The sequence below is a fragment of the Acomys minous genome (assembly GCF_964271855.1).
Source record: "Acomys minous genome assembly, chromosome: 12".
In the NCBI taxonomy this organism is placed as follows: Eukaryota; Metazoa; Chordata; class Mammalia; order Rodentia; family Muridae; genus Acomys; species Acomys minous.
In genome coordinates, this window is record NC_140493.1 from 70540159 (window position 1) to 70565268 (window position 25110).

The 25110-nt window shown below is 42.2% G+C and overlaps 2 protein-coding genes across 5 annotated transcripts in view; one reads left to right on the forward strand and one right to left on the reverse strand.

The window, feature by feature from the left end:
* NUFIP2 (nuclear FMR1 interacting protein 2) overlaps nt 1–8731 on the forward strand; it is a 30626-nt gene extending 21895 nt beyond the window's left edge. The window contains exon 4 of the mRNA XM_084749194.1: nt 641–8731. Coding sequence (XP_084605320.1) covers nt 641–693 — 53 coding nt within the window. The 3' untranslated portion in view covers nt 694–8731. The remainder of the gene's footprint in view (nt 1–640) is intronic.
* Nucleotides 8732–9144: 413 nt separating this feature from the next.
* On the reverse strand, nt 9145–16773 carry CRYBA1 (crystallin beta A1). Of its 4 annotated transcripts, none has more exons than XM_084749196.1 (6): nt 16344–16773; nt 13843–13907; nt 12747–12865; nt 11119–11260; nt 10098–10240; nt 9145–9425 (listed from the first exon to the last, which is right to left on the reverse strand). In XM_084749196.1, exons 1-6 carry the CDS (start codon nt 16372–16374, stop codon nt 9278–9280), a joined length of 648 nt encoding a protein of 215 aa, XP_084605322.1. In that variant the 5' UTR covers nt 16375–16773; the 3' UTR covers nt 9145–9277. The 4 variants fall into 4 exon arrangements, with proteins under 4 accessions (XP_084605322.1, XP_084605321.1, XP_084605323.1 ...); XM_084749195.1 differs by lacking the exon at nt 16344–16773 and adding an exon at nt 14315–14596; XM_084749197.1 differs by lacking the exon at nt 16344–16773 and adding an exon at nt 14223–14241.
* Nucleotides 16774–25110: the final 8337 nt, after the last annotated feature.

Sequence of the window (25110 nt, forward strand, 5' to 3'; positions counted from 1 at the left end):
TCAAGACAGAGTTTCTCTGTGTAGCCCTGACTGTCCTGGACTCGCTTTGTAGACCAGGCTGATCACTGTGAGTTCGAGGCCAGACAGCTACAAAGTGAGTCCAGGACAGTCACCGCTACATAGAGCGACCCTGTCTCGAAAAACCAAAAGAAAAAGAAAAACCCAAGAGTTCAAAGTCTATTATAAAGCAAGCTTTAAGGCCAGTCTGGGTCACATGAGACCTTGTATAAAAACAAGGTATTTTCTTCCCTAGAAAGAGCAAAATAAGCCCAAGAAGTTCTATTACTATTGAATTATTTGTGATATTATTATGACTTGGGGGCTGGAGAGGTGGCTCAGGGTTTATGAGCATTACTCTTTCAGAGGTCCTAAGTTCAGTTCCCAGTAACCACATGGTGACCCACAACCATCTGTACTGACATCTGATGCCCTCTTCTGGCCTGCAGGTGTATATGCAGATAGAGCGCTCATGCCCATAAATCTTTAGAAAAAAAATTACTTGTGGCTTAAGCTTCTTTCTCCTTGCTTTCACATTTGCTACTTAATCAGAAGGGTAGCAGTTGAAATGGTGATTGTTTGGGATTTGTTTCTGGATTGATTGCAGGATTTTCATTAATTTACTTTCTCACTTTGCCTCTAGATCCCAAAAGGATAATCACTTACAATGAAGCCATGGATAGTCCAGATCAATGAAGGACCAGACTGCCTATTTGTAACCTTTCTGCAGCATTAGAGCCACCGTTCATGGGGGACACAAGGCTTTTATGCTCCTAGATCTCCAACGCAGCAGAGGAACCATAAGTAGAATCACAGGATAATATATACAAATATATATATATACATATATATATATATATATAGTTATTTAAAAAAAGGCAACTGAAAGTAATTAGACTTCTTAAGGAAATCAAATTTATTTCAAGAGACTACACATGGTTATTTAATCTCCGGTACCGAATAGTCTTTTCTTTTATTATTTTGTTAGCTTTTGTTTTTAAGTGTGAATGCAAGTGATTAATGAATACAGACTTAACAAGAGTGGTTCTAAAGTTCCTGCTGTCATCGACCTGGGCAACAAATGACCCATTGGAAAGTCAAGTCCACTTACTAGGTATCTGTACCTTGTTCTGTGACTAAGTGATACACTAATCACGGGAGCCCAGAATGATTCAACGTTTTCCCTACTCCGCCCTTGATCTTTTAATTTTATTTTGAGCCCTGCGAGAATGCTGGATAAATGCCTTGACATGTGCAGGGGTTTTTGTTGTTTGATTTTTTTTGTTTTGTTTTGTTTTTGTTTGTTTTTTGTTTTTTAAATTCCATTTGCATGTCTTGCCAAGAGTTGTGCAGCCTCTGTGGGGTGTTGGGGAAATAATTCCTTTCATTTTTTTTGTGGGGTAGGGATGGGGAGGGCATTGAAATTCTACAATCTTGGACTAGTTTGTGAGTACATAGTTAACTTTCTTTGGTTACATGTTTGGCTTTTTAACAGCTGAAGAATCCAAGAGAGTGTCATTTAAAGAAAAGTTGCAGAAAAAGTAATTGGCTGATAATTACCCATTTTAATTGTGTAACTGGGAGCAAAAATATATTCTGCTTTTCCGCTGTAGGTGCTCAGACTTGCTCTCTATCACTAACACTAACTGTGTACTCTTCTTGTTTTTCATCAAACATTTAAGAGAAACTTATGTACCTTTCTGTAAATTCTTTTAATTTCAGTTTCTCAGCAAAATCTACAAAGAAAATATGTTTATGAAAAATGTCTTTTTAGCCAGTGAGGAGATAATAAACCCTGCTTATAGAAGGTGTGTTTTTCAGGCAAATTCTACTTCTGAGCTTATTAGCTTCTAATTGTATCTTAATATATTTTATCATTAGAGCAAGGTGGGTTTTTTAGGAAAATAATGTGAAATTCTGGAAATTTTGTTATGGGCAGAAAAGAACATTAGCCCTGTCTTATCATTGCATTACCATCCTGTTGCGCTGCAGCTTGTGTATAGCATGCTAAAACAAGGTTGTGTGTGTGTGTGTGTGTGTGTGTGTGTGTGTGTGTGTGTGTGTGTTTGTGTGTGTGTATGTGTGTACACCAAGGGTCCAATTTATGACTGGGTGATGTTAGTGGCATAATAACAAGTTCTCTGGCCTGATGTAATATCATATCACACATGTAACACTTGCAAAGAAATATCCACATATGTCAAATACAAGTTCATATAGCAGGGCATTTATAGAGTTGCAGTCTTCTAACAAAGGCAGACGGTATCCCCTGGACACTTTGGGGGAAAAGTAGTTACTTTTTACTCTTTATTTTCTGAGAAATGTCCAGTTATCAGCGATTGTAGTGTGCGTGGATTTTCTAATTTTGTTAATTATTTCAGGTTTTAAACAAATAGTTCATGAAAGAAGCTATTTGATTTACCACAGAGAAAAGTACTTTCTAGTCTGAATTTCTGCCCTGCTTAGATTTTTTTTTAAAGTGTAAGCATGGATTGCCAATTCCACTTGATGTAAACGACTTTTTATACATAATATATATAATAACTTATTGTATCAGTCCAGGTTCAGAAACTTGTGGTAGGCCAGTTTCAGATAGTTTCATTTCACCTGTAAACTGTATCACTTTTACTGATATTGTAATTTTCAAATGTATAATATGTTTACAGATGTGCCCTGCATTTAGTCGCTTTGTTCCTATTTTGATTTTTTTGTTGTTGTCTCCTGCCTGCTTGCCAAAAGCTAGGATGCATCAGGCCTGTGTACATCGGCCAGGCATCCTTGAGCTTTAAAGCGTTGAACAAACTGGAAATCACAACACGCCACATACTGAACTAAAAAGTCTGTGTTTTGTGTTTGTTTTTTTTTTTTTTTTAATAAAAATTTTCAAAAAGTTTTTAAAAAAAGATTGATTAAAGAAAAGCTCCAGTTTGTTTTATAGGTTTTAAAGTTCTGCTGTGTGTTTAATTGCCTTGTGTAATCAACCACTTGTCGCCTTAGGGCCAAATCCCTACCCCACTCTTTTTAAATGTCCATTTTGCTTGCCTGGAATTTTAAAGTTCTGTTGCACAAATCACGAAGAGGGAAGAAAAAAAAAGGGGGGGGTGGAAAAAAAGGAAAACCAGAAACCTTCCTTGGATTGTGGCATACGAGGTTGAACGAACGAATTCAAAACAGAAAGAAAAATCCAGTTTCCTGAATTGGGATTTTTAACTTAGATGTAATATTTAGTACATTTAAAGGCCTTCACTTTCATAATTCCTTTTCCATATCCTTCAAGCCTCTGTGCAGAGAAGCTAAAAAGAATGTACCCCTTCTCTGTCCAAAGGTTTAGAGTCTCACTTCTAAATGAAACAATGCAACATTTCACTTTCATTTGTCCACTGAAATTTTCTTGATAATATGGTTAGAGGGATATATATAGAGAGAGAAATGTCTCTTTTTGGGATCCCTAGTGGTCCATCATATTAACTGTCAGTATTTTTTTGTTGTTGATGTTTTGTTTTTTGACATTGGGTTAAATGGACTTAATTGCCTCAGTACAAGCAGGACTTTGGGACAGATATCTTTTGTGTTGTTTGATACTTGTCTCAATCTTTCTCCTTAGGTCCTCACACAATTCCTTACAGAGCACTTATTAAAAAAAAAAAAAGTCTTACGAGTTCATCTGTTTTCTGATTATTTTTGTGTAAGCTTCTAAAGAAACATCAGCTGTGATTAATTTAGCACATTTAAATAACAGTATGTTGCTGGTTTAAAGAATTTTCCTTCAACTCAGAGTATTAGTACTGTAGCATAAACCAAATACAGTCTAGAGGGGATTTTTAACATCCCTCCAATTAAAAGACTGAAGTGTGTGTGTGTGTGTGTGTGTGTGTGTGTGTGTGTGTGTGTGTGTGTTGGGGTGCTTGTGTGTGAGGGAAAGATGAAAATATTAAGAGTTAGTAAAATGAATGTGTAAAACATATTAGTATTCAGAGAATGAAACTTGTATTTATTTTGTGCCATTTGTTTTCATTACACAGGAAAAAGGTCGGGTGGGTTAAATCCTAAAAGGGTGGTAGTAGAAAAATGGCACTAAGGATGAAGTCATGACCTATTTTTTTAATAGCTAAGGAACTAATTATGGGTGATGATTTCTTTTTCAGTTTGTCTTGATTGTAGGTTTTGCGTCATACCACTCACTTTTGTGTAAAATATCTTGAATAATCTCCCTTCCCCACAGAAAACAGGGTGTATTTATCTTTATTCATCCCCACTTCAACCTTAGTTAATTGCATAATGTTTCCTCTAACGTTAGTAATGAACCTTCACATCAATAAAGTGTGTTTATGGTGTCTATAGTAGCCTGCCCTTCTCTACTTTCTAGGAGGGGATAGCCAGTATCAAGAAACTTGAGTGACACTTTTTTGCTATCCTAGTTATACTCATAATGTAGAAATTCATAAAAAAAAAGTCCTGTGAATTTCCAAATGACAGGTTTGGGGTTTTTTTGTTGTTGTTGGTTTTGTTTTGTTTTTGTTTTTTTTTAAAGAGAAAATATGGTAGACCTCAACTGGTAGGACACAACAACAGTAGTTTCATGCTTGGTTGTTAGACCTGTTGCCTGCCCTCACCAAAAACTTTGTAAACTTTAAGGTCAGGAAAGGGCACGTAAATGTAATGTGAATTGTAACCAATGGCCATGGACATAGAAATTGAAGATTTGGCTCAATTTAAAGACCTGTCCAATGGAGTGGTGGGAATTGTCATCATTTAGTGCTCAAATTGCTAAGGGTCTGATGCCACTCGACCATATCTTCAAAGGACACAATTCCCTGTGTATTAACCAGATAAAAAACTAATTCAGTGTAGTGGACTAAGTATGTATAATGGGTGATGGGATTTGCTTATTTTCCCAAAGCCCTAGTAGTTTGGAAAGGAAACATAGGATAAGAATAGAAACATGAGTAGCTGCTTAAAGATGACCAGAGGACCACAGGCTAACAGTTCTGAAAATTCATTGTTAATTTTCCTGACTGACAGCATCATGACACTTCTGTGGTGAAGATGTGTTTCTGCTGTAGTTACCTTTAAATGTTTATGAATACAAGATAAGTGGACGGCAAGACCATTCTGTGTTGGTGTAGAGAACAATAAATGATCATCTCCACTCAAGCACTGATTTACTGAATTTTAGGAAAGAAGTTTTGAGGCAGTTAAAAGATGCCAGCAGTAGTTTGAGAGTTTTAAGTCCTCTGTCATAAATGCCCATCAAGGCACCAGTAGTGTATTAAAATTGTATTACAAGGACTATCAAATGCCTGTTATGGATTGGAAGCTAACACAGTAGTGAGATTGCTGGTTCAAATGTTTCCTATTCAGAAACTTGTTCTGTCCAAAGTTTTGAAGCCATTTTATAATATTTTGATGTCTGGTTTTTAAAAAAGCCTTATTTAAAATAGCTACAAGTGTCCCTTCCCCCAGTTCACTTTTGCTCTCACTGTAATCAGTTTTAATCTACAGACCAAACCAACATAGCTTCCCATATATTGCCCTGTTTTTTCCTCAGGTGCTAAACAAAGGCTCCAAAATGAATACTGCTTTAGTAACATCTGATATTCTTTAAACGCATATTTCTTTTACTAATTGTAAAGATTTGGTGTTAGCAAAATGGTTTTAATATGTAAATATGAACGAGTACCTTAAGTTCTATTTGTCTATTGAGTCTGCATTTATCTTTTGTAGATAATTTTTCACAGTCTTGAATACATTTCATTAGGTTGCATCTTTAGAGCGAAAACAACTGTTTTGTCTTAGATAACCCTGCTGCTGCTACTATGGGAAGCTGAAAATCAAGAATGTGATGCACTTTTTAACATTACTATATACCATAGGTTGCTTTAATACCTTTTCTCGGTAGCGCAGCCACTAACAAAAGTGAACAGAGTTTATTCTTCTCTTCAGGAGTGAGTCAGTTAAAGTAGTTTGTAGTTTGTGTTGACCTATGAAGGGGACAGTAACTTAGGAAATAAACTTTTGGTTAATATTATATTTTGGCCTTAAAGTGTCTTCTACTACTGAAAATAGTTTAAAGTCTTAGCTTTGTTTCTATTCCCTCTCTGCTTCAAAAAGAATTGGGAGGAATTAAAGGAAGTAATTTCATTGGTTTCTTTTTTAATTGTCAGTAAGCTGGTGCATCAGAGAAGTGAGCTGCCCTGAACCAGTCATACTTAGTTTAGCTAGCAAAGCTCCCGACTATTCTGCTTCTCTAGTATATATTTTCCTTAGCAAAGGTAAACAAAGTATAAGGATGCTACTTGACAAAGGAAAGTCTTCTCAAGCACATACTCAAAACATGAAGGAGAAAAGGCCCAAAAAGTGTGTAGAGGAGGGACACCAGATGATGAGGAGAGTGATGTGTGGTCCAAAGCTATCTGGTTATATTTTGATGTTGCCAATATTGCAGAGCCAAAATTTTAATTTGCTTACTTAATATATTTGTTGGCCAGAGATCTATTTTTATATCAGTGTGCCTTGCATGTATATTAAACTTTGGAAAGGCCATGTAGTAATGCCTGAGATGTTGATGGTTCTTACCACCTCACTGACTTTTATGCAGTGGGAATGCTCAATCTATTGCCCAACTGGTGCTCTCTGTTTAAAGTCATAGATCTTGTCAAACTGGAACTCTTTTTATAAACTGGGGAAGTGACTTGCTCTTTCACTATTTTCTTTTTCTTTTTTCCTTCTTTTTTAGTCTGTTAGTGGCTGGTCTGTAGTGGGAAATAGTAAAGGGGATTCTTCGCTACCTACCCTGACCCTAACGCCACCTTAAAGTAATGTGATGATATTGTTTCTTTGTGTGCTTCAAAGAAAGTTTCAGCTTGCTGTCCCCTTTAGTGTTATGAAAGGTGTTATTAAAAGCATTGTTTGCAAAATACAAGAAGATGATGGGAGTCCACATTAATTTGGAATTCTTTGTGAGCTTTGATCCAAGCTATTGGCTCTTCCAACAAAGAATTTGTTGAAGCACCTTGCTTAGAAAAGTTTAAACATTCATGTCTGCAACAATTGTCTCAATAATAAACTGTGCAATTCTTGTCATTAAAAAAAAAAAAGACAGATCTGAACTCTCCCTAATGTGATTTGTTAGTTTTTGTATTTCCTGCCAGTGTAAATGTGAAAAGCTTTGCTTGCATTACGTTTTAGAAATGCATTTTGCACACTCAGTTTTGCCTAGGCTCCGTGAAAAGGTTAGATCTAAGTAGATGAATAAAGCTATGCACATATTTTGAAAGTTTAATTCGTGTGTCATTACCAAAAGTAATCTGTCGTTTTGCTGTTCTTAGCTTTACCATCTTTGGAAACATGGTTCAAAGTTACAGTTCTGAGTGCATCAGTGGAACTAAATGGGAGGAGGAAAACTGGCACCATTGAATAAAGCTCAGTTGAAACAAGAGCTTGACTTGCATCTACCCAAGGGCTTTTCTTGAAACAGGGTAGTTGTATCAGCTTTATAAACCATTGGATCCAGTGCTCTTCTCAGTGAATTTTGAATATATATGAAAAAAGAATGGAACTTCATTCAAACTGAAATGAAGGAAAGACCTTTGCCCTATGACGTTCTGGCAATTTTGTCTTAGAACTGGTTTAACGGTAGGATAGTTTTTTTTTTTTCAACTTTTATTGCTTTAACATGAATTTGATTAACTGGATGGTTTGAGATAAAAATCATTCAGTTTAAAGGTTAAAGCAGATTGTTTTTAAAGATGTCTATCTTTTTAAAGACCCGAACTGATCTGAACAAGTGGGGCATATTTGGTTCATTCACTGCAGTTGCATGTGCTAAACAGCTTCACATAACATGAAATGTGCACCTAACAAGATTGTGTGGATGTGCTGGCCAGATCTTGTCATTTAATGTTTCTTAGGGCATTTGTAGGCGAGTTGAGTAAAAGATACTACCAATGGTGTTTCCCCCAGGCTCCCATGTGTGAGGCATTTTATTTTATAGCTTTGTCTATCTACCAGAAGGATACTTTATCTTGTTGACTTTGAAAAGACAGCAAAAGTTCTGTTCATAGTGTGATCTATAATGCGTAGCCTTATAAGCAAACACAGATAGTGGCACACACCTTGGATGGCTTTGGCTACTCCTGAGCATCTGTCTGTAGTTCATTTACATCCAGTCTTAGGAAATACAGGTAGCTAGGCTTTATGGGGCACACTTGTAATCCTGGCAACCGGAAGGCTGAAGCAGGAGGACCCGAGTTGAAAGCTAGACTGGCTTACAACAAAGCAAAAGTATTGGACAAATAATCTCTGTTGTGTGCACAGACATTTATTTAGGAGCTTGGTTGCCTTTTAATTTTGGAAAAGGAGAGTGAATTACAGTTATGCTAGAAGATAATGGCCCTTTCTCTCTGAGTTTTTTTCAATATTTGTTTTGCCCAGTTTAAAAATGTTGTTTTTTTTCCCCCCCTAGATAGAGCGGTGATGAGAAATTTGCCGTTTTGCTAAATAACTGCTTAGGTATTTACTAAAGCTGTTGCTGATGTCATGGATTCCAAGGAAGTGTCAGTTACATGGTGATCTTCCTTTATCAATGTCTTATTTCATGTTCAGTGTTTTAAAGATACAAGAGTACACTCTACAACCATACCCAGATTTACTTATTTTATCAGAAAAACTTGAGAGATTTGTAGATCAAATAAGACAATAAGTGTACATTGTTCAATAAAAAATTTAAAGTTTTTGAGTTGTTTGTGTTATTTTTGTGTATTTTAATTTTAAATTCTTGACTGAAAACTTAGGTACAGTTGTGACATTGACTTAACTTTCCAAGGGGCAGGTGTATAAAGAGCTTCAGTCTTGAAGATAATATGCTTATATGTTTATATGCTTATATGCTTGATATAGTCTCCCTATATAGCTCCAGTTGTTCTGGAACTCACTCTGTAGACCAGGCTGGCCTCAAACTCAAGAGATTTCTCTGCCTCTGCAGTGCTGGTGTTAAAGGCATCTGCCACTATTGCCAGGCAAATTTAGGGTCTTATCAAGACTTGTAATTTTAAAAAACTGCCAGCCACAAAAGGGATCTGTGTATGGTATTTGATAGACTCCACAAAAGGGATCTGTGTATGGTATTTGATAGACTCTCCAAGGCACTTTTTCTTTTTTAAAATGACATTTATTGTGGATTTTAGCAGCTAACATTTGAAAGCAGTTCCTGGGGAGAACATAAAATTCTAGGGTGCTTAGCAAGATTTCATGCTTGAGGAATTTTGGAACTTTTACCCCACTATTGTTGGATTCGGCGAATTGATTGAATCTGGGAAGTCTGGGCATGAGATCCCCACTCTCTCCAGTGTTTGTAGTCTCCTCCGTGATGGTCACATTCCAAGATGTACTGATAACCACGGTATCCAGGGTACTGGTAGCAAACCCAACTGGGAGATTAAAAGCATATTACATTATTAAGTCTGGTAAGAGCCTGACATGTACCCCAAACCTTACTCCTTTTCCCCTCAACACAGTGGTACCAGGATACTTAGGAAACAAGTCACTCCTTTTTTGCCTGTTTGAGACAGGGTTTCTCTATTACACCTTGACTATTCTGGACTCACTTTGTAGATCAGGCTAGGCCTTGAACTCAGAGATTGGCCTGCCTCTGCCTTCCCAAGTACTGGGACTACAAGTGTGTGCTACTGCACCCAGCTACAAATCATGCTTAATATATTAGGCTACAACTGACTAAACTTTAGCCTTAATCATGAAAAAGGGTTTCAGAGTGGTTTATAAATGCTTCTAAAGAGATACCTAGTGAAGGAAAATATCCAGCTCGGTATTAATATGATGCCAGTGTATGGAATCTAGTGGCCCTTGATGTCTTGTTTGCTTTTGTTTTTTGAGATAGTTTCTCAGTGTAGTCTTGGCTGTCCTGGACTTGCTTTGTAGACCAGGCTGGCCTCAAACTCACAGCGATCCGCCTGCCTCTACCTCCCGAGTGCTGGGATTAAAGGCGTGTGCTGCTGCCACCACCACCCACCCTGGCCCTTGATGTCTTAATAGGAACACAGGAATTGCTTTGATATGTGCTCCAACCCTGTTTTTGTACTTACGCCCCACATTGTATCTTCATGGAACCAACTTCATTGTTGAACCAGCCCATGGCTTGCAAGGAAGGGTAGTCATCACAGATCTCCCACTGGCGTCCAATAAAGTTCTCTTTCTCAAAGATGGTGATTTTAGACTCTTTATGATTCTATAAATCAGAAGTTAAAGCCTTAGTAATGTAGTTATTCTAACTTAATTGCTATTTTCCCAGAGTTGAAACAATTTCTGGCCTACAGAATACATGATCACTGACAAAACATTCAGGCTGAATAGGCATTTATAAGAACAATCCAGCTGGGCTGAGGTAGTGCACACCTTTAATCCCAGGCAGAGGCACTCCAGTCTCTTGCCTATACAAAGAAACCCTGTTTTTGTTTTTTGGGTTTTTTTTTTTTCTCTTAACCTCTGAGCCATCTCTACACCCCACTAAAACTGTCTTGATAAAAAAAAATCTGTAATTCTATTTAATCTAAATTAAAGATATAATATGTACAAACAACATATAAGATGATGGAAGACAATGAATCAGTTGAAAAAAATAATACATAGCCTTTTTGGTTTTGTTTGTTTGTTTAGGTACTGTGAGGATCTAGTCCCAGAAAGATCTCAACAAATTAAGACACTTAATTATGCCCAGTACATGAAATACATGTGTGTGTGTATAAGCTCCAGTAAAGTACATGATTTAGATTTTGTGAAGAATAAGACAATTTGGTACGTTTCTAGCTCAGGCAAGTGTCACTCCTAATATCAGGAGCACTTTTAATTTTTTTCTTTTTTTGTATAATAGTATAGCCTTTGCAATCCTAGACTCACTTTGTAGAGTAGACTGGCCTCAAACTCAGAGATATACCTGCCTCTGCCTGCCAAGTGCTGGGATTACAGGTGTGCTCAAGTTATTCTTTACTTTCATCCTCCCTATTACATTCAATATAATTGATAGAAGCAACATGATTATCAGTCTGACCTCATCCTTCTTTACACCCCCCCATGCAAAAAAAAAAAAAGTGGAAATTTCAGACTCACAGCGGAGCAGATGGGGCGGAAGGACATGAGACGTTCAATATGGTAGGCATTGCTCCCGCTCCAGGCATCCCATCGAGGGTATTCTCCTCTCTCCAGGATAAACTGTTGCCCACAGAAGCTGGTGTGCTCATAGCCAATCCAGCTGCCAACGATAGGAAGTGGTTGTTCGTGGTGCTCAAAACCTCTATTGCCTTAGGGAGAAGGTCTCTTTTGCTTTGGATGAGTTTATAGTGGGATAAAATATCAAGCCAATCACTAATGAACACTCATGACTTTATCTAACAGGTTTGAAAATGGATTTTGAAATTGCTTGCTGAGAATTCTCCTGCCCTAGCAGTGTGTTTTGACAAAGTTTTATTTTCATTTTAGTGACCCTTCTGTTACTTTGAAGCTTCTTCCTCTTGCTGTTCATACCTCTACCTTCTCCCCCTCACCCACCCCTTAGACAGGGTTTCTCTGTGTAGCCCTGGCTGTCCTGGACTCACTTTGTAGACCAGGCTGGCCCCGAACTCACAGAGATCCACCTGCCTCTGCCTCCCAAGTGCTGGGATTAAAAAGGCCTGTGCCACCACGCTTGGCTTTCTTTACATTCTTAAGCTCTTTCTTTCTTTGCTTATTATATATTTGGTTTTTTGTTTGTTTGTGTGCTGGGATTAAAGGCATGCGCCACCACACCTGGCTACCTCTACCTTCTTAATGGAGTATTCTAACTAGATGGTTAACAACCAAGTCTTAATTTATTGAAGCTGTTTGCCTATCTTAAAGAGTTGCTACAGAGCAGCTTGTGGAAGCTTTATCACAGGCAAAGCCACTTCTGAATAGGCCAACAAGGGTACTAGTGTGGGCTCATGGCTGGGCCAGCCTGCCAGGAATCAGAAGACAAAAGCCAGATGATCTCACCAACATTGACTGTCAACAAGAAATTTCTGGAACACTAAGAACTAATGTGTTGGGATCCTTGAGATTTTGTTCCTTTTAATAGAATAGTGGTGGTGCATTCCTTTAAGACAAGCACTCAGGAGGCAGAAGCAGGAGGATCTATGAGTTCAAGGCCAGCCTGGTGTAAAGAAAGAGTTTCAGGACAGACAAGGCCACGAAGAGCAATAAATCAATCAGTCAATCAAAAACAAAAACAAGCTGGGCGTGGTGGCGCACGCCTTTAATCCCAGCACTCGGGAGGCAGAGGCAGGCGGATTGCTGTGAGTTCGAGGCTAGCCTGGTCTACAAAGCAAGTCCAGGACAGCCAAGGCTACACAGAGAAACCCTGTCTCAAAAAACAAAACAAAAAATAATCACAAATAAATATATATTTTCCCCTCTCCCTATTTTATATGGGCAAGAAAAACAAGCTTCTGTGCCTGTTGTAAAGGAATCAGAAGGTGGCCTATGGGTTTCAAAAGCACACGTTCCATTGCTCTCATGCCCTGTTCCAAGTCTATATCCAGACATGAACATCATCCCTAGCTTTTAGTTACTTAGTTAGGCATGTAGTAATTTCCATTAGAAAATGAGACACCTCTCTCTAGGAAGTGATTAGCATCTGGAGAACACCTTCCTAGATCCTCATATGGCACCGTGTCTAAAGAGACCTGAAAAGGGCCTGAAGTTCTGTTGGTACCCATACTCACGCGCCACACTCCACCTTGAGGGACCGGACATTGTCAAAACTACGCTCAGAGACATTTGGGCAGGAACTGGTGAACTCCATCCTCTTGCCCTGGAAGTTCTCCTGGTCATAGATGGTTATCTGAAATGGGATTTAAGGGACAAGGTACAGCAGTAAGATTAGGGATGCAAATTAAGGGCTTGTATTTATCCTGTGGTTGTCATCACTAGCTATAGCCCAGGATGCCCGATAAAAGTCTCTTCCAGTATAGACAAGGTAAAAAGGGAGTTTAAATTGTATCACTTATCAGTGACATTAGCATGTTTTGGCTAAGTTTATGATAGGAATGGTGTTCCAGGAACAATAGAAAGCTCAATCAACAGACCAGGGCCTTGTGAACTCTGCTGTCCTGCACCATGTGACCCAGAAGCCAGGATTCTGGGACTGCTAAAAGCACGCTGTGGGTCATTTCTTTGCCTTTTAAGTATAAAGGGAGGGTTGTGATAAGCCATCTTTTCAACTAGAATTTGGTTCCTGACTGGGCTAGCTCCTGAAACTGTGAGCTCGTCTCAGAGTTGTCCAATGAGGAAAAGATTAAGTGTCAGAGAGACACTGGGAACTGCCACTTCAGCTCATGGCTAACTCCACCCTCAGAGTAAGGAGGCCTGGACCCTGTGGGTTAGTTACGACCCAATGGCAAATTAGAATTGACCTAGGAAGCAAGTATCTCCCACCCATCATGGACCCAAAAGGAAAGCCTTCTTTCAACTGTATCTAGTTTGTTGTTGTTGTTTTGGTTGGTTGGTTTTTGAGACAGGATTTCTCTATGTAGCTCTGGTTGTCCTGGACTCACCTTCTAGACCAGGCTGGCCTTGAACTCACATCGATCCACTTGCATCTGCCTACTGAGTGCTGGGATTAAAGGTGTGCGTCACCACCACCAGCTGTTTCTAGGTATTCCTCCTACAGTACAGCATTTTTAAAAAAAAAAAATTTTTTTTTTTTGGCCAGGGGTGGGGGAACTGGGCACTGTCTCAAAAATAAGTACAGCCTTGGGACAGCACCTCAGCTTTGCCCTATTGGATCCTTCCATTTTCCATGTAATTGGTTCAGCTTACCTTCCATGGCCCCAAGGCCCCTGGCATAGGGTTGGTCTGAGCCATCTTGGTGGTTGGAAGAGTTTCTGGAAGATAGAATACATATCAGTGCTGTGGCTTTCAGGAAGGGGGTAATGAGATAAGAAGGTACAGAAAAAAAGGAAAAGGGGCTTAAAGTCCCAGGTTTTGATTGGGATACTGGCTCTGCTACTGCTACCCAAATCTCAGGTTTCCTATGGACAAGACTTTTACATGCAGTCACTGTAAAAACTAGAAAAGTAATGCAGACGGAGGACTGCAAAGGCATTTGGTACTTTTTTGTTTTGCTTTTCAAGACAAGGTCTCTCTGTAGCCTTGGCTGTCCTAGACTCTTTTGTAGTCCAGGCTGGCCTCGAACTCACAGCGATCCGCCTGCCTCTGCCTCCCTGAGTGCTGGGATGAAAGGTGTGCACCACCACGCACGGCTGGCATTTGGTATTTTTGATAAGTGTACCTTCTGTCCTCTTGCTTGCTTCATAAACCATTGCCCGAGTCTCACAATATCAACTCCTTTATGACTGTCTGGATTCCGCAGGTCTCTAGTCATTCAGGCAGCACGGCCGGAAGTCCCGTCTGTGCTCAGACCCTTCGTGGTCTTCCCAGCACCCAAACTGACCTACTGCTCTGCCTGTCCATACCGCCAACCCTTCTTTCTCTGTTTCCTAGATCTAGACCTAGCTGTTTTGACCTTGCTGCCTCAGAGGCTCTTCTGCCTTTTCCAGCCTGCAGATTTTGACTTCTCCCTTGCTTTTCAGTGCTCATCTCAGAACTCATCTACGTCACTATTGGCTACGTACTGGGTGAGCAAGCAGCTCAATAGCAAAGGATGGCAATTCCTGCATGGTCGATGCAGTGCCATGCCAACGCTGTGGTGAGATGGGGCATAGAGCAGTTTTTAAAAAAAGACTCAATGAAGCCGGGCTCGCTGGTGCAGGCATCCAATGCCTGCTACTTGTAGTAGGAGGATTGCAAGCTCAAGACCTAGTTGGACAACTTAGTGAGACTCTGTCTTAAGTGTAAAAGTAAGGGCTCTGAGGCTGGAGAGATGGCTCAGAGATTAAGAGCACTGACTGCTCCTCCAAAGGTCCTGAGTTTAATTCCCAGCAACCACATGGTGGCTCACAACCACCTAATATGTGATCTGATGCCCTCTTCTGGACTGCAGGTGTACATGCAGGCAGAGCACTGTATACATAATAATAAATAAATAAATCTTTTTTTTTTTTTTTTTGGTTTTTCGAGACAGGGTCTCTCTGTGTAGTCTTGGCAGTCCTGGACTCATTTTGTAGACCAGGCTGGCCTCGAACTCACAGAGATCCACCTGCCTCTGCCTCCTGAGTGCTGGGATTAAAGGTGTGCACCACCACGCCTGGCTAAATAAATCTTAAAAAAAAAGGTAAGGGCTATGAGTTCCGGGCCACCCAGAGCTACATAGTGAGAGTAGTCTTAGCGAATGAGGTTAGGGTGCTGAAGCTACAGATGTTGTTCAGTGCTAGAGTGCTTGCCCAACAATCCAATCCCTAGCACTGTGTGTATATGTGTGTGAAATGAAAAATAGTAATTATAGCCGGGCATGGTGGCGCACGCCTTTAATCCCAGCACTCGGGAGGCAGAGGCAGGCGGATCGCTGTGAGTTCGAGGCCAGTCTGGTCTACAAAGTGAGTCCCCTGTCTCGAAAAACCAAAAAAAAAAAAAAGAAAAAAAGAAAAATAGTAATTATACAGATATAATATCTTGGGCTGGGTGTGTTAGTGCACGCCTTTAATCCCAACACTTGGGAGGCAGAAGTAGGTATGTATATCTGTGAGTTCGAGGCCAGCCTGGTCTACAGAGTGAATTCCAGGACAGCCAGGGCTACACAGTGAGACTCTGTCTCAAAACAACAAAACAAACAAAAAGAAACCCAGCCAACCAATCAAACAAACAAAAACAAGGGCTCACTCTGTCAGACCCTGCTTTCCTTGCATGCATTAATGTATCTAGTTCTCACAAGCCAAATACCATCACCACGTCATTTTATGAATGAGGACCAATGGCCACAGAGGTTAGTCACCATTGGCCGTATGCTGAGGAGACGGTTGGGGAAAGGGGAGGGAGGGGAGAAAGAAGACAGGCAGGTATACATCAGGTATCTAGACTAAGAACCAGCCTTTAAGATTCTACCCTGGCTTCCAGCCCAGGAACTAATGCGTGAAAATTCTGGTATTAGTCTCTATGTGGAGTCTTCAAATAAGCAGCATTCCTTGCCTGCCACACCCCCACTGTGCCCAGTAAACCTGCTGGCTCCGAACCTTGATTTCCAAGGGTGTGGTTGCCATAGGTGACTCCCTAAGGTAGCAAACAAAGCTGTCCCCAAGCCAAAGTCCCCTATTTTCTCTACCTTCAAAGGTCCTAGCCTCTAGGCAGGAGACAACCGGCTCTCCCTCTGCATTTGTCTCTTGTAAGGAAAGGAAAGGCAACGGCACAGTCAAGGCCTTACTCACCCAGCTCCCGCTGCACAGTCTGGGTCTCCATCTGGTGCAGCCTCCTCGATGAGCCCTCTCTTTATAGCCCTGCAGCTGATGGTCAGTGACTCTGTCAGCACTCTTTTTTTCCCCCTCTCTCTTTGTTTCTCCTGATCCCCAGAGCTTTAGTGGCTCAGCCTATTGAGGGCGAGGCGTCCCTCAGAGCTTTGTTTGGGGATACAGAAGTGCAGAGGCCCCACTGTTGCACAGGGCTGGCTGCCTAGAGAGGTCTTCTCAGAGCAGCTGGGAGCTGAGGATAGAAGTGCTCCAAAGTGAATCTTTGTCCCTATACTATTCCATCTAGGACCTTCCTAAAGTCTTGAGAGGTTCTACCAAACACATCAAAATGGAACGAACGAACACACACACACACACACACACACACACACACACACACACACACACACACACACACGCTTAAATGTGAAAGTAAAGCCTGGTGGGGTAGGGCACACCTGCCTTTAATCTCAGCCCTCAGGAAGCAGAGGCAGGTGGATCTCTACTATTCCAGGGCCAGCTTGGTTTATACAATGAATTCCAGAACATCCCAGGCTATGTATATAATGAGATGTCTCCAAGGGGGGGAAAAAAGTAAGCTGGGCAGTGGTGGCCCACACCTTTAATCCCAGCGCTTGGGAGGCAGAGGCAGGTGGATTGCTGTGAGTTCGAGGCCAGCCTGGTCTACAAAGCAAGTCCAGGACAGCCAAAGCTACACAGAGAAACCTTGTCTTGAAAAAACCAACCAATCAACCAACCAACCAAAAACCAGCTGTATAGGAACTGAGCTTAATTACAATTAACGTGTAGACCTAAACCTTACCCTGTTTTATTAAATATTCATTTTATTATTTCAAGTTGCTTTTTAAAAATTTGGAGCTCATAACCTGGAGGATTTTTGTTATTATTTATCACTGTGTGTATGTTTACTTGTGTGTGTGTGTGTGTGTGCGCGCGCGTATACTCCCACAAATGTTGAGCTTGCATGCATGCAAAAGTCAGATGTCAACTTTTAGGAGTCGGTTCTCTTTCTACCACTCAGGTTCTAGGGGTCAAACCTAAGTCATTCAGCTTGGGAACAACTATCTTACTCTGAGTTTTGTTTTACACTGCAGCCCAGGCTGACCTCCAAGTCAAGGCAATTCTCCTGCCTTAGCCTCCAGAATGATGGAATTAACAGGCATGTGCTCAGCCTTTTTACTTTTCCTTCCTTCCTTTTTTTTTAAAAAAATCATATTTATTTGTTATTTATACAGTATTCTGCCCACATGTGTGTCTGCATGCCAGAAGAGGGCACCAGATCTCATTACAGATGGCTGTGAACCACCATGTGGTTGCTGGGAATTGAACTCAGGACCTTTGAAAGGACAGGCAGTGCTCTTAACCTCTGAGCCATCTCTCCAGCCCCCCTTCCTTTCCTTTTTAAAGTTCATGAGTGTTTTTACCTGCATGTTTGTCTTTGTGCACTACGTTCATACCTGGTGCCTCTGGAGGCCACAAGGGGTCACTGGGTCTCCTGGGACTTGAGTCACAGATGGTTGTGAGTTGCCATGTAGATGCTGGGAACCAAACAGGTTCTCCAAAAGAGCAGCCAGTGCTCTTAACTGCTAAGCAACAACTTTTCTAAACATTAAAAAAAAAAAATGCTTTTATTACATTATTTGTGGTGTGTGTGTGTGTGTGTGTGTGTGTGTGTGTGTGTGTGTGTGTGTGTGATGCTCATGATGAGGTCAGAGGACATCTTGGGAGTCAGTTCTCTCCTTACATCATGTAGGTTCCAGGGATTAGACTCAGTGGTGGGACTTGGCAGCAAGCACCTTTACCAGGTGAGCCATCTTGCTTGTCCTCTTTCTCTTTCTTACTTCCTTTTCTCCCTTCCAGACTGCCATTTTAGGGAAGCATTCTTTTATTCCTTAATTCCTGGACTGGCTTAGATGGCCCCACCTTGTAGAACTTTCTCTAGAAGCTGGGCCCCAGAAAAAGGATCTTGGTTTGGGACTAATTTTTTCACAATATATTTCTCTGTAGGCATTGTACTTTAAGTAACAAGAATACATTTTCTTTTGTTATTTGTTTATTTGGGGGCAGGGGAGTCGAGATGGAGTTTCTCAGTGTAGGTGTAGCCTTGGCTGTCCTGGACTCACTTTGTAGAGCAGGCTGGCCTCGAACTCACAGAGATCCACCTGCTTCTGCCTCCCTGAGTGCTGGGATTAAAGATGTGCACCACCACACAAAAATACACTTTCTGTTAGCTGGACAGTGATGACCTTTAGTCCTAGGCAGAGGCAGGTGGATCTCTGTGAGTTTATGGTCAGGTCAGCCTGGTCTACAGAGTGAGTTCCAGGACACCTAGGACACCCTGGACACCGAGGACACCCAGGGCTACACAGAGAAACCCTGTCTTGAAAAACAAACAAACAAACAAACAGAACAAAACAAAAACCATTTTCTATTAAAACAGGGTTTGGTTTTTTGTTTGTTTGTTTGTTTTGCTTTGTTTTGGTTTTGGTTTGGTTTTTGGTTTTTCAAGACAGGGTTTCTCCACGTAGCCTTGACTGTCCTGGACTAGTTTTGTAGACCAGGCTGGCCTCGAATCCACCTGCCTCTGCCTCCCAAGTGCTGGGATTAAAGGTGTGTGCCACCACCGCCTGGTCAAAACAGCTATTTTTGAAAATAAATAACCACTTGATTATCTGCTTCTTCTGTTTAGCTTGGTAAGTCCATTTTGAGAAAATGAATGCATTTTGTGACTCTGGAAGAGGCACAGATGAAAATGTGGCAGTTCCACTGCCATAAGCAGCCTGCTGTGCACAGCCCACTCACCCAGCCCTTGCACCCTGCCTGGGCTCTTTCTGATTTTTTTTACTCTCCAGTGAGTAAAGATCCAGTGAATTGTTGGTTCAATAAAGACTGATTTAGCTAATTTTTCACTTTAGGGGGGGGGGGAATGGAGGCTTTTATGATTGATTGAAAAGCCCAACACATGCACAAAAGCATTGCATGGGAGGCTGTGTGTGAATCAGTGAGCATGCAAACCAATGACCCGTCATCCATCAGGCATTCCTGGAGGCACAGGGAGCCTAAGCTGCCTCCCCACCCCAACCCCACACAGCATTTTCTTTTGACACCTTATGTCCCAGAAACTTGAGAACTGTGAAGTGTCCTGTGCTAATTACCAAACTTTCAAGACGATAACCTAATTTGGGAGCTCGAGGGACTGTTGTTTCTTTTATAGCACTGGGAACCAGGCCCAGGGCTTGCACATGTTAGACCAGCACTTTAGCCCTGAGCCATGTCTCCAGCCTCTTTATAGGACTCTTCACAAAGGTGTGGAACATTCCTCCTCCTTCTTTGTTGTCTGAGTCCCTGCTTTGCCTGCCTGTCCTACATTGGACAAGACCTCAAAGCCCCAGCTCCTGGTCCTGTCTCTTTTCCGGGAAGTTTGAGCAAGGGCTACCCCAAGGAGTAGAAACGAAGGGAGCAGCCAGTATATGACTGGGTTTCATGAGTTCCTGTTTATCCTTAGTAACTGTAGAATATACAACCATGAGTCTGACAGTTCTTTTCAGATCCTCAGGACAGCCCCGTGCTGCAATCTTCTTACAGATGAGTGAACTGAGGAATGGGAGGGCTAGATTGTAAGCCACGAAACCTAGCAGAATTCAACCCATGTCTATCTGACCACAAAGTGCGTGGTTTTTCTCTCTGCTCTGGTGCCTGGGATTGGATGATCATCGCTGGCTCGCCCACACAGCCAGTGGATAAGGAGGTTGAGGTGGCAACGATAGTGCTAGGTACTCAGACCTCAGCACATGGTAACTGCTTCATTAATTGTGCCAAATAAGATACCATCTTAGGCTAGGGTCTCATAGAGACGGCAGAAGGAGGCAACAGGCTCTAGCGGGAAAATGTCAGATAAGTGTTCTCTTTGAGTTGGGAGGGACCACATTTATTCAGCTCTCATTTTTCAGTCATTTATTATTTTTAGTCCATTTTATCAGCACCCTACCTCGTGTGTGTGTGTGTGTGTGTGTGTGTGTGTGTGTGTGTGTGTGTGTGCACTCAGGTGCACAAGTATGATATAATCCAAGAGACTTGAGCATAATCCATCCTCAGCCCTTGTCAGCCTAGTTTTCTGCAGGCCTATGGGAGACATGGTTTGGGAAACATTTTGTTAGTCCACACACGCATTGCACAAACAAGCAGGATAACCATGGGTGTGACATGAGCTAGTAGGTGTAGCTCTAGGGGACATGGGGAAATATGACAACCCTCCCCTTCCAAAGCGTAATCTGGGCAGTTTAAAATTTGAATTTCTCGATACTTTGGCAACGTACCAAGGATGCTTGGTGCTCAACTGAATTTTATGGGTGGCTTGTCCCCCTGCCCTTGCCTCTGGGGGGGGGGCGGGTAGGGGAGTGAGGCCGTGGACTCAGCACATTGTGGGGTGGACAATGGGGGTAGGCAGGCAGCTGAGCATCATTTCTGCTGGATACAGCAGGAAAGGTACAAAGCGAGGGCCCTGTCAGCATTCAGCCAGCTCCTACCTCCCCCTCTGGGGGGCCTGCTCTGGGGGGCCTTTCCTCCCCTGTCCTTTTCTGTCTCTTTAAACCTCTATAAACTACATGTATAGTGAGATAGTATCTCAAGGGACAACACCACCACATCTGTCTGATTTTGTTGTCTGGGGCCTCCTGGCTGATTCTGAAAAGGCTGAAAACACCAAGGGGTAGCAGAGAACTTGGGAGACATCTCAACCTTCTGAGAGCATCCTTTGCTTCCAAGGAGAGAGAGAGAGAGAGAGAGAGAGAGAGAGAGAGAGAGAGAGAGAGGGAGAGAGATGTACATGGGCCAGAGAACTCCATGGCCAGCTTCTTCCATTTGAGACAGGCTTGTGAGCGCTTCAGCTCAATGCAGCTTCACAGAATTTTCAGCTCTGCAGACCGAGCCATTTCCTTCCACTAGAACCCCTAAAACGGATCCAAGAATGAGTGTCTAGGCAGAACATGTCCTCCTGATAACATCCCGCTCTACTCCTGACCAGCAGTGGTAGATCGCTCTTTCTTCACGGCTGCCCGAGTAGAGAGGGAAAACACTGTGCACCCAGTTAAGTTTCAATAAGTCAACAAAAAGTACCTAACTGTGAAGAGGTCTCAAACTTACCATATTTTCAAAATTGCATCTTCTCTTCCTGCCCCCCCCCGCCATCTCATGTGTACGTGTATATGTGTATATGTATATACGTGTATATGTGTATATGCGTTTGCGGGTATATGTGTACCGCAGCATACCTGTGGAGGTCAGAGGACAATTTGTGGGAGTTGTTTTTCTTCTTTCACCTTGTGTGTCCTGGGGACCAATTCAAGTTGTCACACTTGGTGGTAACTGCCTTTCACTGATGAACCATCTCACCAATACCTTCTTACCCGCCCCCCCACTCCCTGAGTCAGGTACACTCTCTGTGTACCTTGGCTGTCCTGGACTCATTTTGTAGACCAGTCTGGCCTCGAACTCAGAGAGATCTACCTGCCTCTGCCTCCCGAGTGCTGGGATTAAAGGCGTGCACCACTACGCCCAGCTCACCCACACATTCTTTAAAAAGATTTACTCTGGGGCTGGGGCTGGAGAGATAGCTCAGAGGTTAAGAGCACTGTCTGCTCTTCCAGAGGTCCTGAGTTCAATTCCCAGCAACCACATGGTAGATCATAGCCATCTGTAATGAGATCTGGTGCCCTCTTCTGGCCTGCAAGTGTACATGCAGATATGGCACTTACATCAAATAAATGAATAAATCTTTAAAAGATTTATTCTATAAATATATCTACCTATCTATCTATCCATAGTGTATAAGTGTGTGTGTGTGTGTGTGTGTGTGTGTGTGTGTGTGTGTGTGTGTGTGTGTGCGCGCGCGCGCACGTGCAGGAGCACACGGAGGTCAGAAGAGGGGCCAAATCCCCTGGAACTCAGGTTACAGATGGTTGTGATCCACCGTGTGTTTGCTGGGAACCTAACCCAGGTATTTCACAAGAGTAGTGAGCACTCTTAATCACTGAGCTGTCTTTCCAGGCCCCAGGATGTGTTTTAACTGCCTGTGCAGGCACACATGCATGCTGGTGGCCATGCAGGCCAGAATAGGACATCAGGTCCCCTAGGGCTGAAGCTACAGGCAATTGTGCTGAGGACAGGACTCAGGTCCTCAACAAGAGCAGTATGCGCGTTTAGCTGCTGAGCACCTGTATTTTGAGTTTTGCTGAATTTTTATTTTGTTTGGGGAGATTTTTTTTCTTTCTTTCATTCTTTTTTTTTTTTTTTTTTGAGACAGGGTTTCTCTGTGTAGACTTGGCTGTCCTGGGCTCGTTTTGTAGACCAGGCTGGCCTCAAACTCACAGTGATCCTCCTGCCTCTGCTTCCCGTGTGCTGGGATCAAAGGCCTGCACCACCACTCCTGGCTTGGGGAGGTTTTAGAGACAAGGATAGGCCCATGTACGTATAAAACAGTGTACCACCATATCTGGCTCCTTTTATTTGTTTTTTATTTGGAGACAGAGTCTCATGTAGTCAAGGCTACATGGACTTTTGTACTCAAGAGGCTGGGACAGGAAGGTTGATCATTGTTTGAGGCCAGCCTGGGCTACATGTGTAGTGAGATACTATGCCAAGGGAACAAAAACATTTTTTATCTCATAAATATGTAAAATTATTATGTGTCCACATACGTATATATATATATTTTAATGTCTAATTTTGGTCAAACATGGTTGTAGAAATTCCAACACTGAGCCGGGCGTGGTGGCGCACACCTTTAATCCCAGCACTCGGGAGGCAGAGGCAGGCGATCACTGTGAGTTCGAGGCCAGCCTGGTCTACAAAGTGAGTCCAGGACAGCCAAGGCTACACAGAGAAACCCTGTCTCAAAAAACCAAATCAATAGCCCAAGGGGCATGTTCCACGAAAGCCTTCACTTACCAGGAAACTGAGACAGAGGGGAGGACATCCTATTGGGACTCTAGATGGGAGAATAGCAAAGTAGAAGGATCCAGAGGGTCCTAGAAGCCTACAAGTAGAACATTATGATAGGCAGATTTGGGCCCAGGGGTCCCACTCAAACTAAGGCACCATCCAAGGACAATACAGGTGGTAAACTTTAAACCCCTACCCAGATCTAGCCAATGGACAGAACATTCTCCACAGTTGAGTGGAGAGTAAGGTCTGACTTTCACACGAACTCTGGTGCCTCATATTTGACCATGTCTCCTGGAGGGGGAGGCCTGGTGGCACTCAGAGGAAGGATAGCAGGTTACCAAGAAGAGACTTGATACCCTATGAGCATATACAGGGGGAGGAGGTCCCCTCAGGAACAGTCATAGGGGAGGGGAGTAAGGGGAAAATAGGAGGGAGGGAAGAATGGGAGGATACAAGGGATGGGATAATCATTGAGATGTAACAAGAATAAATTAATAAAAAAAAACAAATCAAACCAAACCAACCAACCAAACAAACAAACAAAAAACAACAACAAATCCCAACACTGGATGAAGTAGAGGCAGGAGAATCCAGAAGTTGAGGCCAGCCTAGTTATGTGACACCGTGTCTCAAAATCAAGAACAAGCCAGATGGAAGTGGCACATGCCTTTAGTCCCAGCACTTTGGAGGCAGAGGCAGGTGATCTCTAGGATGGGGGCCAGCCTGGGCTACGGAGTGAGTTCCAGGAGAGCTAAAACTGTCCAGAGAAACTCTGTGTTGAAAAACCAAAACCAAACAAAATGCCTACTTCTTCACTGGTTCTGTTTCACCACCTTCCCTAATTACATTTACTAGAATGTTCTACATGCTCAAACCTATCAGGAACAAGCCTTGTCCCTCTGGAAAACTCCCATCTTCCAGGAGGCAGAAGTTTCTTTTTTTATTTTATTTTATTTTATTTTATTTTATTTTATTTTATTTTGAGGCAGAAGTTTCTTATGCTGCTGCACAGCCAGTGCCCCAGAAGCTCCTCCCCACCAAATATATATATATATTTTAAGATTCATTTGAGAGGCTGGAGAGATGGCTCAGTAAAGTTCAGTTCTCAGCACCCATGCATGCCAGGCAGCTCACAACCATCTGCAACTCTTTTTTTTTTAATTATTTATTTTTATTTTATGGGCATTGGTGTTTTGCCTGCATCTATGTCTCCTGGAACTACTACCGACAGTTGTCAGCTGACATGTGGTTACTGGGAACTGAACTCAGGACCTCTGGGAGAGCAGACAGTGCTCTTAACCACTTAGCCATCTCTCCAGCTCCGACCTGTAACTCTTACCTCTGTGGGATCCTACATTTTCTTTGGGCTCCTCAGAAACCAGGTGCACATGTGGTACACAGACGCATGTGTCGACAAAACATTCATACACATAAAAATAAAGTAAATACACTGAAAAACAAGGATGCATTTTATGCTGTGCACTAAGACACTATTTTGAATTATGTGAGTAGGTGTGTCTCTGTCTGGGTATGTTCACATGAGCAGGTGTCCAAGGAGGCCAGAGGCATTGGAGTCCCTGGAGCTAGAGTAATAGGCAGTTATGAAGTGCCCTGCATGTTTCTGGGAAGAACCATAAATGCTTTTAACCATTGAGCAATCTCTCCAGCCCTCACACGCCTTTTATTTTTATTTTTCCAAGACATGGTTTCTCTGTGTAGCCTTGGCTGCCCTGGACTCATTTTGTAGACCAGGCTGGCCTTGAACTCACAGTGATCCACCTGCCTC